At 34.7% G+C, this 14,290-nt stretch overlaps 1 protein-coding gene across 3 annotated transcripts in view; it reads left to right on the top strand.

Annotated features, from left to right (window-relative positions):
- LOC145263060 (proton-transporting V-type ATPase complex assembly regulator TMEM9-like) overlaps window positions 1-14,290 on the top strand; it is a 54,490-nt gene that overhangs the window by 14,900 nt on the left and 25,300 nt on the right. For all 3 annotated transcript variants that reach the window (XM_080119913.1, XM_080119910.1, XM_080119911.1), the window contains exons 2-3: window positions 9,873-9,982; window positions 12,765-12,864. In XM_080119913.1, the coding sequence (XP_079976039.1) occupies window positions 9,873-9,982; window positions 12,765-12,864 (210 nt within the window). The remainder of the gene's footprint in view (window positions 1-9,872; window positions 9,983-12,764; window positions 12,865-14,290) is intronic.

The following is a 14,290-nucleotide window of genomic DNA, read 5'->3' as shown; positions in this document are numbered from 1 at the left end:
TTACTTAGGATTTCTACCCAATCATGACTGATGGAACAAGAGCACACTACCTCTGTGGATTAAAATGAAAGGGTCTGTTAGAAATTCTGCACAGATTCTTAAGTTGACAGAGAGATTCCTGAGTTCGACAAGATGCACCTGAAATTGTTGAAGATGAGAACAGTAGTTTGAATAATCCTCATCTCAAAAATTCAGAATTAAAAAGTTTATTATTTAATATAAGTACACTTATTAAAGTGTCGTCATTATTTTTATGCCCCCCCTCCCAATCAAATTAGTATTGATTTAGTTTAATAATTAAGTATTACTGTATACGTACATGTTTCAGTTTTCCTTTTAATGCTTGCAAGTAAAATTTACCATTAAACAACATTTAAGTAAAGTTATTGGGCCACTCATGACCCATTGAGTCAGTATTTATCATATGGTATACAGAGATGTGAGACCTTTGCTTTTTAACAGAATTCAAAAATTCTATGAACCGAAAAAAGCAGAATTCGGTTTTTCTCAGGAAAAAGAGAAAAGTGCTTGGGAAAAACTTTACATGGTTGAAAGCTTTCTTATTTCTTTAAGGTGAATTTGCTTTAAAAGGGGGAAAAATCGTTTTGGGCTTTTTAAAATTTCTATTGACAATTTTTTATTACCAAAAGGTTACCACATATCAAGGCCTGGGGGCAATTCGAGGATAAAGGTTAATGTCTATATTGTAGTCGTTGAGACAGTTGCATAATTATCGTTTGCAACGGTAATTTGGTATAATTAAATTATTTACGAAGCCCGTTGAATAAAAAACTTGTTTACATTGGACTTGAAGACAATGATATTGTAGTCAGCTGGAAAGCAGACCAGCGGGGCAGTTCTAGGAAAGAAACTTTGTTCATGGAATCCACGTTTAGGTTTAGACACCGATAGAGAGTGGGGGAATTTATTGATAGTGATTTTGGCTGGACGAGTGTTTTTTGTGAAAGATTGGCGATAAGGGGACCATAGATTGGAGTTCAGTCGAACATAGTGATAGAGCAGGGACAGACTCTTCTTGCAATGTCTCTTCTATGGGAAATAGGTTGCAGAGAAAAGGAAAGTTTGATTTCCGTGGAAACACAAGAGTTTTACATCTGATCGGATGGAACGATAACATTGTCGCCCTAGCAAAGTCTTCCTGATTCCATTTCCGTTTGATTAAAACCGATTTTCTTTTTTTGTTGCAGATCATCTATTAGCTAGCCAGTTGTGTACAAATCCCAAGAGCAATAGGAGCCTTCAATTATGTTTAAAAGTTATGTAATGTTCAACGAGCAAGAGCGGAGATGTGTCACTGTACAACTCATGCTCGCTAATGATACAAGTTATGACAACAGGACCATTGCCAACACCCTCAAAATGCATCGCTGGATTGCCATGAATAATAGGGACATGCCCAGGGTGATGAAAATGAAGTTTCCGGTCACAGTTATGGTCTTTGGTGTGGTTTCAAGTGAGGGCCACATCATACCACCTCACATCTTTAAAGTTAGCTTGAAAGTCAACACCAAAGTGTATCTGGATGTGTTGAAGAGTGTGGTGATCCCTTGGTGCAATCAGGTGGCCGCTTACAGACCCTGGCTATGACAGCAGGATTTGGCGCCAGTCCACAAGTCCAAAGAGACTCAGGCTTTGGTTCAGAAGGAGTGCTATGACTTTGTACTCTTCTCTCACTGCCCCCCTCCTCCTCCCTTGATCTGAACCCGCTTGACTACTTTGTTTGGTCATACATCGAGAACATCACCAACATGACCTCTCACAAACCAAAGCTAGCCTGATTGCCGCCATTCACCGAGCTCCTGCCAACACTTATGGAAAAAGTATGCTCCCAGTTCCGGCCTGTATCGAGGCAGTGATTTAGACTGAAGGCGGCTATATTGAATATATGTCAGCTCTACTACATAATCAAGTTACCTGAATTGATTTTGTTCAATAAAAGTTTAAAAATAAATTTGTAGTGTTGTTTGGATCAACAACTTTATCGTTTCATCCTGTAATTTTTTTTTTTTTGGCTGATTTTTTTTCTCTTTCTTCCACTCGTTTTTTCTTTCTCTTTTTCTGATTTTTCTCTTTTCTTCGTCTTTTTTTGTTTGTCTCATACTTCAAAACAATTTGAGTAGGGGAAGGTAGAAATTTTTTTTATGAGGGAGTCACCACTTAGCAAGGCCTAAAGGTCAGTTAAGATTAATGAGTGTAAGGTGGTCAGTGAGACAACCACATCGTGATCAGTAGTGGTGGAAATTGGGTAAAATTTGATTATTTAAGGGGATTTAGGCACAGACAGGGGGTGGGGGAATTATTGACAGTGGTTGTAGCTAGGCGAGTGTTTGTTGTGAATGTTTTGTGGGGGGGTCATATATTGAAGTTCAGATGAGCACTTGCCATGAAAATAACGATAGAGCAGAAGTAGACTTGCAACGTCTCTTTGACTCCCGCCCTCACATATGCATCCCATTCCAGTTTGAGAGATTGGTTAGGGGCCCGCTTCCCCACTCCCTAGTTGGAAAATTCATTTTGATTTCAATTTTTCATGTCAGTTTCAGCTTCTTTGAGATTGGTGTCTCACACACTCATTATTAAACTGGGGTAGTTTCCGGGAGAAATGGTGAAAAATTATCTGTTAACATTATGCATCCATAACAATTGGCCACCATTTTCCCATGTATGGAGTACTGTTGTCATATTTGGGCTGGTGCATCTGCTACTAGTCTCTCACTCCTAGACAAGGTTCAAAAGAAAGTCGCCAACCTGATAGGTCCTGAACTGTCATCTAAGCTTCAGCTTCTGTCCCATCGACGAAATGTTGCATCCCTCTGCCTGTTCTACAAGTATTTTAATGGTGGATGCTCTGATGAACTGCAAGCACTTGTGCCCCCTCAACTGAACAAAAACAAACAGGCCCAAACTTTTATATTTTTCTGATATTTTTTTTTTCTTAATTTTAAAATATCATAAAACCTGGCGTTTGTTGCTATTTCCGGTTTTATTTTAGTGCATTTTCACTTTTTTAAATCGGAAAAGGTGGAATCCATTTTTTTAATTTGAAAAAAAAAGAAGTTTTTGAACATAGAGGACTACTATTTGGCATCATGTCTAACAGGTGACTGTGAGGAGTTGAGCAGCGAGATGTCTGTTAGCACAGTCAGGGAAGCGGAAAACTGAGAGAGAATTCCAAAATGGTGCTACCAGATCAGGCTGTCTGAAGATATTGGTTTCCTGAGACGAAGTGCACTTAACATTGATGCTTTTTTGTTTTTCTATTTCCTTTTGCAAAACTTAATTTTTCTGAGAAACCAAAAACAAAAACTACCACCTTTTACTCTTTTTCCTTCTTTCCATTCCCCTTTTGCATTCTATCTCCCCCACTTCCTGACTGATTTCCTAACTTAAAATGTATCAAACATTAATACTGTAACCCTTTTTCCTCTCCCATTGCAAAACTCATTCATGTTCTGCAGGGAACAAAAACGATAAAATCCACTATAAAACAACTAAACCAAACACTACAAACTAGCGATTGAAAATACAAAGAACTTGAAATATAAAAAATTTTCTACCAAATAATTGGATGCAACATGAATATTATTTCCAAAAATAACTGGATTCGACATTAAATAACTCAAAAAGGGTTGATATGCCATAAAACAAAGCAACCAAACCAAACCAACCAAAGAATTCCAAAGTCTATCAGTCTGAAGGAAGAAACTATTAAATTCAAAGGTTTTTCAGCATCTAGAGACCTCAACAATGTAGGGGTGGGATTTTGTTGTTTGTCTAGTTAGGAGTACATGTGATGAGGGAACACAAATGCTAAGAGTTCATCAGAGCACATTGTAAAACAGGCACAGGGATGCAACATTGTGACGATGGGACAGAGGTTAGAGCTTGGCGGTCAGTACAGGAGGACCTATTAGATTTGAGACTTTTTTTTTTACCCTATCTACGAGTGAATTAAAAAAAATGTTGGGTTTTTCATCGAATCCTGGGTAACACCAAGTTCTCTTGCCAGTTTATGTTTATAGACAAGTTTAAGATTAAAAAGAAGAGAAAACATTGATTTCTTGTGTCTACTCTATATCAGCCACTTTACGATTGTCACTTGCAGCCACCAGCGATCAATATTCTGTGAATTGTGATTTGCATTTCTAAACGACAAACGAGCTGCATTTGACAGCCAATCTACTCATTGGTAGTGTCGCTTATCGTTGGCGCTTGCATAAAATGGAAACGATGGGGAGGCAAGCTGTATTTTGGAAGCAACCCATTGAGCTCTATCCTCCTCCTCCTCCTCCCTCTATTCATTTCTATTCTTCTGCCTTGAAAGAACCAAAGTCATTCATCTTCACAGCAGCTCGGATTTTCTTTTCAGACGTTTCCTAATTGATGTGTGATCGCTAGAAACTCTGTCGGCTTTCTTCACGCTTTTCTGATTGCCATCGTCTCCTCCTCCAACGATGTTCACGCAGGAGAAAAATCTCTTTTCAGACATTCTTTTCTTTCAACATCACACCCACGATGGCTGCGACAGCATGATGATGATGACTATGATGATGATTAACAACAACAACAACAACAACAAATCAGCTGCAACAATCTTTTAAATTGAAATTTGCAAGCAATTCTAAATTTATTTCTCTTTTCATTGGGACCAAAAAAAAAAGATGAAAAAATTCTTGCTTTATGTTTTTTTTTTAAATTTTTATTTATTTTAGATGTGTCGGTGCATATTTATGTCGAACCTTGAAAAGAGAAATTTCATTGACCAACACTTGGTCTGAATGAACATTTAAAAAATTTTTTTTTTAGATCTCTCCTGACATACGTGAGAGGCTCTGTCCGTCAGTTGACTTTCAAAAGGAATACATTATTATAGGTCGAGTTTTCAACCTCCAAAAGAGTATCGTTTGCAATTGAATTTTACTAAGTACTTTATCCTTTATGCCACTAGTCCTTGCAGACAATTCTAGTATGAATTTTTGGAACCTTAAGATTATAAATTATACAAAGTATATTTTATTTTAACCAAAAGATACAATATTATTGTTTTTTTTTTTTTTTTTTTTTTATATACAAAATATCAACACTTATCAAGGCTTGGAGACTACTCGAGGATAAGAGTTAATGGGTGTGCAGTAGTCAATGTGGCAACATTGTAATAATCATTAGTAGTGGAAATTTGATAAGAGGACAACTCATCAACTACTTGTTTACATTGGACTTGAAGACGTTCATATTGTAGTCAGCTGGAAGGCAGGCAGATTGAATAGAGTTCTATAGGTGCACAGTTCTAAGAAAGAAGCTTTGTTTATAGAATCCACATTTAAGTTTAGGCACCGATAAAGAGTAGGAAAAATTATTGATAGTAGTTTTAGCTAGAAGGGTGTTTATCGTGAAAGTTTGGTAAGGGGACCATACATTGGAGCTCAGACGAGCACTAACCATGAAAATAATGATAGAGCAGTGCTTGACATCCATTAGAAGGAAATATGCTATTCTTTATTTTATTTAAAACTTAAAAAAAAACGAAAAAAAATAGGAAAGTGAGAGGGTTCATGGCTTGGCACATAGGTGTATAGGGGTCTTAATGGATTTCATGGAAAATGTATACTTTGAAGGGTTAAAATGATGAACGTAACCAAATGTATTTTGATGTCATTGTACATACAATCTATTCTGAGTTCATCTGTGAGCCTAATTGTCATTAATCTGTATGACTATGTAGTCTCCCGCTCGACAACATCACCGACTCTAACGTCTGTGGTCTTTTCTTTTATGTCCTCTTCTGGTTGTGTCGTTGCCTCTCACATTAGTGACTGTTGAGGGTGCATACGGATTCACAAGTATATAAAAATAAAACGCAAAAAACCCCAACAAATATCAGTTGCATTCTGACTGTATCTGTGGCACCATTGACCCTCTACACACTAAAGTCCACATTTGCGTCTATTGTCGAGGAAACTCTATAGAAAACTTCTTCTTTGTCTTATTCTTTTTCACCCCAAACAAGGCATGCTGCCACTTAGAATGTTAGCAACTTCTATTTGATATTGTGTCTATAGGGAACTGTGGGGAGTTGAGCAGCAAGATGTCTGTTTATATCACATTCAACTTGTCGGGTTAGTTGGGAGGATGCACATTGAGGAGGCACAGGTGCTATGAGTTTATCAGAGCATATTCTGTAAAAGTACTTGTAAAACACACAGGGATATGACATTGTGGTGATGTGACAGAGGTTATAGGTTGGCTGATAGTACAGGACTTATTTGATTTGAGATTTGTTTGGGGTTTTCCTAAGAGTGAACGACTAGTAGCAGATGTGGCGACAATATTTCATGCATGGCCGAATGGTAGGTTTGTAAATATATAGGATACTCGCTGGTGGTAGAAAGAGCCCACCTTCTTTACAGCAGACTTGGCAATGTCTTCAATGCATTTGTTCAGTTTATTTTATCTATGAATGTTAAGCTGAGGAATTTGAAGGATGGGCGTATTATTAATTGTGGCAGTTGGTGGACAGCTTATTTTCATTGCAGCTGGTCATTTAATTTACCCAAGTCCACAAGGAATGCAATTTTGGGAGTCATAGCTTCTGTGAAAGTTTTAATAGAAATGCTTCCCTCTTACACCAAGTTTCGAAATAGAATGGTCAATAAAGTTTGAAGATGGACACTAGTCTTGTTCTTTTTACTGCTAAGACCCGAGTAATCCTTGCCGCACCTTGCAGCAAATGAATGACTGTATTTTAGTGGTGCGTACCAGCAGCAGCGTAAAGTCATATGAGCCAGGATAGACTTGCTGATCTTTTCAACATATGCGGAGGAGTGAAAGTGAGATATGCCGATTATTGCAATCTTTGAAAGAATCGTGGTTAAATTATTATATCGATCATAAATGTTGTGCTGTCATGTATAAGATCTCGCAGTTGTCATAGTTAAATATATATATAGGCACAGCCAAAAAATGGAAAAATAGACGAGTAGGTTTTTTTTTTTTTCAACAAATTAAAATCTATTAAAATTCCATTATTCTTGAGCAACTTTTTTTTTTCCAGAAAGATAAAAGTATGAAAAGCAAAATAGTAAAAACTTTTTCCACTATTTTTTTTAATAGAATTTTAAAAAACCCCCAAAAAACACCATTAACCACCATTTTTTTCTCGATGGATAACACATTGGAATGCTTTTAAGGTTTTTGAACCAATAATTTTTTTTTTTTTTGTCTAAATAAGATTTAGGATGATTTGCTGGAAGAATATGCACAAATATTATAACATAAGTTCCTGAATTTCAAATGATTTCATTTTTTATCTCACTCTATAAATTTTTCATAGCGAAATTTAAAAATTCAAAATTTGATAGTTGGAAGAAACTGGTAGCCATTATAGGACTAAATAAGTTCATTTAATCCTGTATTAATCATGTATTTTTAACATTTGTTTTGACGATTAAGTGGAAAATCAATTTTATAGGGGTTTAATTCTTTTTTCATAAATGATGTGTGTGTGTATATATATATTTGTTGTTTACATAACCCTCAAAGTTAAGCAACGATGAGGCTGGCCAGTACCAGATCGGTGACCATTTTGGGAATGTGTCGTATGTGTTTGAGACAACTCCTGTATCTAGTATCATGCTTGGTCGTCTTGACCCTGTCTTGCCATCAGGACCTAGTGTTTCTGGATGAGAGTGTGATAGATGCAAGTCCCCACACTTTAAACTAAGTCGAGCACAAGTTACAGCAAAAAGGAAAAGAGGAAGATAACTTTTTAAATACGAACAACTGTATGTAGTCCTTATGGTTTTCCACAGGTGAAGTAATATCACATAACAATTTGCTGAAAAAAATTATTGTATTTTTAGCAAAATATGCAGTTATTTATCGATCTTTTTTATTATAGATTCTTCAAAGCATTTCTTATTTAATGGTATATTAGCAAAATTGGGCCCACTAAAAGAAAATTATTAATTTATTTTTCAAAGATTTAAAAGTTGTTTTTTGCAAAAATAATATATATATAGTTTTTTTTTGTTAATCTGAAAGAATAATTAAAATATTCAACGAATTTCATATTTCAAAACAGAAAAGATGAAAAATTAAACACCTTCAAAATTCGGATTTTCAATCTTAAAATCTGATATGTGCACAGTTGTTTGTTTATTGTTTTTTTTTTTATATCTACAATCTTCACCCTCCTCACAATACAATATATTTTGTTCAGTTTCAGCTGATTATTTTAAGCATATTTGTAACTACAAATAAATAAGGGGGGTTGTAAGCAAAAAAAAAATATATATATATAAATATTGATTATGAAAAAAAGTACACCATTATAAAGTTCATTCTTCACTTAATCTAAAAATTTCGTATTGATTGGATAATTACTTGATTTTTGGTAGATTTATGAAGAGAAACTCTGTCAAAAAATACTTACGCCCTCCTTCTGTTTTGGCCGTGCCTATTTATATATTAAGAATACAATAAAAAAAATAATAATGAAACAATATTGGGGTATATTTGAATTCAATAAATTAGATTAGAGGAAATATGCTTATGGAAGAAAATCTAATAGACATACCAGGTAATCATTGATTTGAAAATTATAATTTAAGTCGGGACATTAATAGATAAAACTCATATTTTAAATATGAAAATTTAAATTTTCAATAATATAATCAATAAAAATACAAACTGAATTACTAAACAAATAACATGAATAAAATAACCCATTAAAGTAATTATATAATACAGTTAAAAACTAATATAACCTAAAAGTGAGATTGAATAAAGGGAAATAATTTGTTTTAATTATGAAATAGGTTATCGCCTTTGAACTAAATATAAACAAATGATAGAAAAAAAGAAAAGAGATCTTAATGTTAAAAATGGTTAATTAAAAAAGATGTTAATGTTAAAATTGGTTAATTAAAAAAAGATGTTAAGGTTAAAAATGGTTAATTAAAAAAAGATGTTAAGGTTAAAAATGTTTAATTAAAAAAAGATGTTAAGGTTAAAAATGTTTAATTAAAAAAAGATGTTAAGGTTAAAAATGGTTAATTAAAAAAAGATTTTAAGGTTAAAAATGGTTAATTAAAAAAAGACGTTAAGGTTAAAAATGGTAAATTAAAAAAGATGTTAAGGTTAAAAATGGTTAATTAAAAAAAGACGTTAATGTTAAAAATGGTTAATTAAAAAAAGATTTTAATGTTAAAAATGGTTAGTTAAAAAAGATGTTAATGTTAAAAATGGTTAATTAAAAAAAGATGTTAAGGTTAAAAATGGTTAATTAAAAAAATATCTTAATGTTAAAAATGGTTAATTAAAAAAAGACGTTAATGTTAAAAATGGTTAATTAAAAAAAGATTTTAATGTTAAAAATGGTTAGTTAAAAAAGATGTTTATGTTAAAAATGGTTAATTAAAAAAAGATGTTAAGGTTAAAAATGGTTAATTAAAAAAATATCTTAATGTTAAAAATGGTTAATTAAAAAAAGATTTTAAGGTTAAAAATGGTTAATTAAAAAAATATCTTAATGTTAAAAATGGTTAATTAAAAAAATATCTTAATGTTAAAAATGGTTAATTAAAAAAAGATTTTAATGTTAAAATTGGTTAATTAAAAAAAGATGTTTATGTTAAAAATGGTTAATTAAAAAAAGATGTTAAGGTTAAAAATGGTTAATGAAAATGAAAAATCTTTACTCTTTACCTTTTCTATGTGACACTACAAACAAGATGCAAACTGGTGCCGGCATTTTCCACTAGATTGATACATGTTGGCTTGTTTTTTATTTATTTTTTTCTATTTATCATTGCAAACTTTTGTTATCAAAATGTTTTTCTTAATGTTTTTAGGCTCAGTATGAAGATTATCGTTGCAAATGCGTCTGCCCTTCGCAGACGGTTGTCAACGCTTCAGAAACAGGCAGAAAAGTTTACATCAAAAATGTCAACGCCAACCAATGGTATGTTGTACAAAACGATTTTTGTTTTTGTTTTCCTTTTTTTATCTTTCCCTTTTATTTCCCCTCTTCTTTTTATTTTTTTACCTTTGCCTTTTTTATCTTTTTCTTTTTTCTTTTTTCACCTTTTCCTTTTTATCTTTACTTTTTCTTTCACCATATTCTTTTCGCGCACATTTTCTTTTTTTTTTTCCACCTTTTTTTCCTCCTTTTCCTTTTTATATTTTTTTTACCTTTTTTGTTTTACTATTTTTTTACGTGTTTCTTTTACCGTTTCTTTTTCTTTTTTATCTTTTTCTTTTTACCTTTTCTTTTTCAGCATTTCTTTTTTTAACTTTTCTTTTACCTTTTTTACCATTTCTTTTTCTTTGTACCCTTTTCTTTTTCTTTTACCATTTCTTTCTTTTATTCTTTATCACCTTTTCTTTCTTTTTCCTCTTCATTTCCCGTCTGCTCATGTTTTTCTTTTTTCTTTTTCTTTTTTTTTTTTTTTTTTTTTTTTAACAAAATCTGATGGCAAACCACAGAATTATATCTAAAACCTTTTAATGTGGGCACATCTTTGTAAACCATAATAGAATTATGACCATTAAAGTTTGTTGGAAATTAAAAAATTTGCTTTTCTATCTGCTATTGAACCATGTAAAAACAGATCCAATCTGAAATGATAATGGGGCAAAAATGTCATTCACTAAAATTTCAACTTGGATGTTTTTTTTATGAAAGACAATTTAAAACACTTAATCCTACCATGTTGATGAGTGGCCATTTTTAAGCTGGAAATGTTGTGCACATCACTGATTCGATTCAGATCTCTTTTTCTGTTTTCTCATCTCGAATCAAAATTCTCTCGTTCTGACTGACTAACTGATTCGTATCTGACTAAAAAAACTCACTGACTATCTTGCTACAATTACTCAAAAGCTTGCGTGTGTCACCCTTATATATTGAGGGGTATAGTGGGGTGATAGCACTGAAAATGCACCAACCTGCTTCATGATCCCTGCTAGCACGCAGGTACAATGCGTCATCAATGGAAGTCGTTCAGTTTGAAGCCTGTCAGTCTTAACCTTTTCACCTTTATGCACTTAACTTGAACACAAGCAAGTTAGTTAAAGCTAGTACTGTGTTAACCACATTATTGACACATAATTACATCTATAAGACAGTGACAAAATGTATATTAAGGCCACCATATTGATGAGTGACCCTTTTTCTTTAAAATGGGATTTTTTTTTTTTACACAGTGATCACCACTTATCAAGGCCCAGAAGCCACTCAGGGATAAGGGTTATTGCAAGTACATTACGTTAGTGTGGAGATTTGCTGAAGTGTTTACTTAAGGGGGCGGTTCATTAGGAATTTGTTAACATTGGACTTGAAGACATCCAAGTTGTAGTCCGGAGGGAAGCAGGCAGACGGAACAGAGTTCCACAGGCGTGCAGTTCTAAGAAAGAAGCTTTGTTCATGGAATCCACGTTTTGATTTAGGCACAGATATAGAGTGGGGGAAATTTTTCACAGTGGATTCAGCTAGACGGGTGTTTTTTGTGAAAGATTGGCGAGGGAGGACCAGAGATTGGAGTTCAGACAAGCATCTGCCATGGAAATAACGATAAAACAAGGACAGGCTCGCAAGTCTCTTCTGTGGGAGAGAGGTTGCAGGGTAGAGAAAAGGGCATCCCCCACTAAGCCACAAAGTCTATTTTGTACTCTGTCAAGGCAGGATAGGCTGTTTTTAGCAGCTCCTGCCCAGATATGGCAACAGTATTCCATCCTTGGATATACTTGGCTTTTATATAGATAGAGAATTGCATCAGTAGTGAGATATCTTCTGGAGCGGTAGAAGGATCCCACCATCTTTCCAGCGACCTTGGCAACAGACTTAATGTGCGTGTTCCATTTCAGATCAGGAGTAAAGGTCAAACCCAGAAGCTTGTCAAAACACTGAGCCTCACCCAGACGAGAGCCATCCATCACAATTGATGCCAGCTGGGGATCAGAGCGTTGATGATGCAAGGATAGGAGTTTGGTTTTGGATGCATTAAAGGAAACCAGCCACATCTTCCCCCAATGAACCACGCGCTCGAGATCAGAGGAGAGAGAATCGGAGAGAACTTTGTCATTTACATGAATTGCTTTTGTATGGATGAAAACAAAAATATTATGCACATTAAATTAAAGACACCAAATTTGAAAAATAAACCACCCTTCGCTGAAAACAGTAACCTAATTTGAAATAAACCTGGGTGTGCCAAGTTTAAATCTAGTTCGTTCCACAGAAACACTTTTATCAAATCCACACTTGATCTTGTGTCTAACGTCCTGGAGGGGGAATAAATAAAATAGTATAAGAGAAAGAATTGTACAGTTATAAAAAGAAAAAAATTTTTTTTATTTATATTCAAATTTTATTAAAATGATCTCAAAAGTACATCACAAGTTGAAATGGGAGTAAATGTCACTTCAATTTTCTCTACCTTTAAATTCTTGGCAGGTTTGTGATAAATATGTGTGATAGTTGATGGCTTGGAGGTCGGCTGACGTATTGGTTGGTTTAATCACATAATAAAAGATTCAAAACTTGATTCTTCAACTATACCAATATGTAGAAAATTAAATGGGAGAATATCTGGCATCAGGTAAAGATGCCCCATCCCCAGGTTGAATAAAATAAGAAAAAATTGCAAAAATGAGGGAAATATCAAATTAAAAATATTTACTATTGTGACAATTCTCATGTATACAATTTAACAATTTTTTATTTTTTTTTGTCTATTCTACAGTAAATGTGAAGATGTAGTTCGGCCATTGCCAGAAAAGGCTACCGAATTTTGTCCCAGGTGTGAATGCAAGTACCAGAGCAGAAATACTACCTTAATCAAGGTAAGTCATAGAATATGATATTGATTACTTAAAAAAAGAAAAACACAAAAAACTATATTGGTTACAAAACTTGAAAATAGCTTTCATCTAGAGTTGTTTTCTAAGATAGTGCGGGCACCCGTGTGAAAATGATGTCACAGGTAAAGAAAAAAAAAAAAGAAGACTATTAAGAGGACAATCTCTGGCAAGACAGGGAGAACGTTTGAGATCATATGGGTGACTTTCAAGAGACGCTTGAAAAGACAATCACGTGAAGGACATCACAGCAGTAACAAGAGAATGAGGAAATAAATGTCGTTGTACAAAAAAGTTGAAGGGTTTTTTTTTTTATTCTTTGTCCATTTTGCGACTGAGATTACATGTTGGTCGTTCCCGGACAACGTCACAGTTTTTAAGAGGTGGCGAACTTTAAATTGACAACTCTATTTTCTTTAATTGCAGATTTGGCAACTATCGGTTATTTTGAATTCAGCTTGGTTTGGCAATTCATATTGTGGTTTCAGCAGAATGATGCCACATGCCACACTACAATCAAATCGAGGAATATTTGATGAATGAAAAATTTCACAAAAGGATCCATTCGTGCCATTTAACCCCCATTAGATTATTTTCTTAGGGGGATATGCAAAGTCCCATCTCTAGAGAGAAGGCAAAGCCTGGGAAAGTGGACCTCCTAGAACTGCACAGGAGTGCATTATTCTGCAATCAATAGGAAAAATGTTATTACAAGAATAGTTTAGACTTTGTTGATTTTGATGCCGCAAGCTGGATTTTCTGATCAGAAACCAGAATTGGATGTTATGTAGGCATGTATGTTTATCCGAGTTGTATGTTATGTAGGTATGTATGTTTATCTGAGTTGTATGTTATGTAGTCTTCCCCTGCCAGTACACAGCCTCTCTAACACCAAGACCTCTGCTGTGCCTCCTCGTGGCCACACACGGTAACTGGTTGCCTCGCGGCTCCAGGCTGAACAGCAAGGGACCTCGGAGCAGCAGGGGGCCCCAGAGATGTGAGTCCATGGCCCACCGACGTGTGGACACGCCCTGGTCTCATATCAACCCCTGCCCCACAGCCCAGTGGGTTATCCTTGGTTGGCATTGGGCTAGGGGAGTAAACCCCGACGAGAAAATCTGTGTTGGGGTGACACATTAGGCAAAGTCTGACAAACTGGATTCTTGGCACACTCCTGCAGCAGCCTGTCAGTCCAGTCGTCATGGTCTCTGCCTGCCACTGGAACCGCTGATGGTCTGCCAAGATAGTGGACTGTGGAGCGTGCACCCACTTTTCACTCAAATCATCACTGCACTAGTTTTGCCCATGCCGACTCTTTATTTCCCACACACTATTTTTTTTTTTTTTTTCATCTACAAATACAAGTCCTCCGGCGATGGGGAAGGAGTGGTGGGGGCAGGCAAGGTTGTTG

The sequence above is a fragment of the Euprymna scolopes genome, chromosome 38 (genome assembly GCF_053919585.1).
Source record: "Euprymna scolopes isolate OS-2025 chromosome 38, ASM5391958v1, whole genome shotgun sequence".
Lineage (NCBI taxonomy): Eukaryota > Metazoa > Mollusca > Cephalopoda > Sepiida > Sepiolidae > Euprymna > Euprymna scolopes.
Note: the sequence above shows the minus strand (reverse complement) of the source record. Positions and strands in the feature narration are given on the sequence as shown.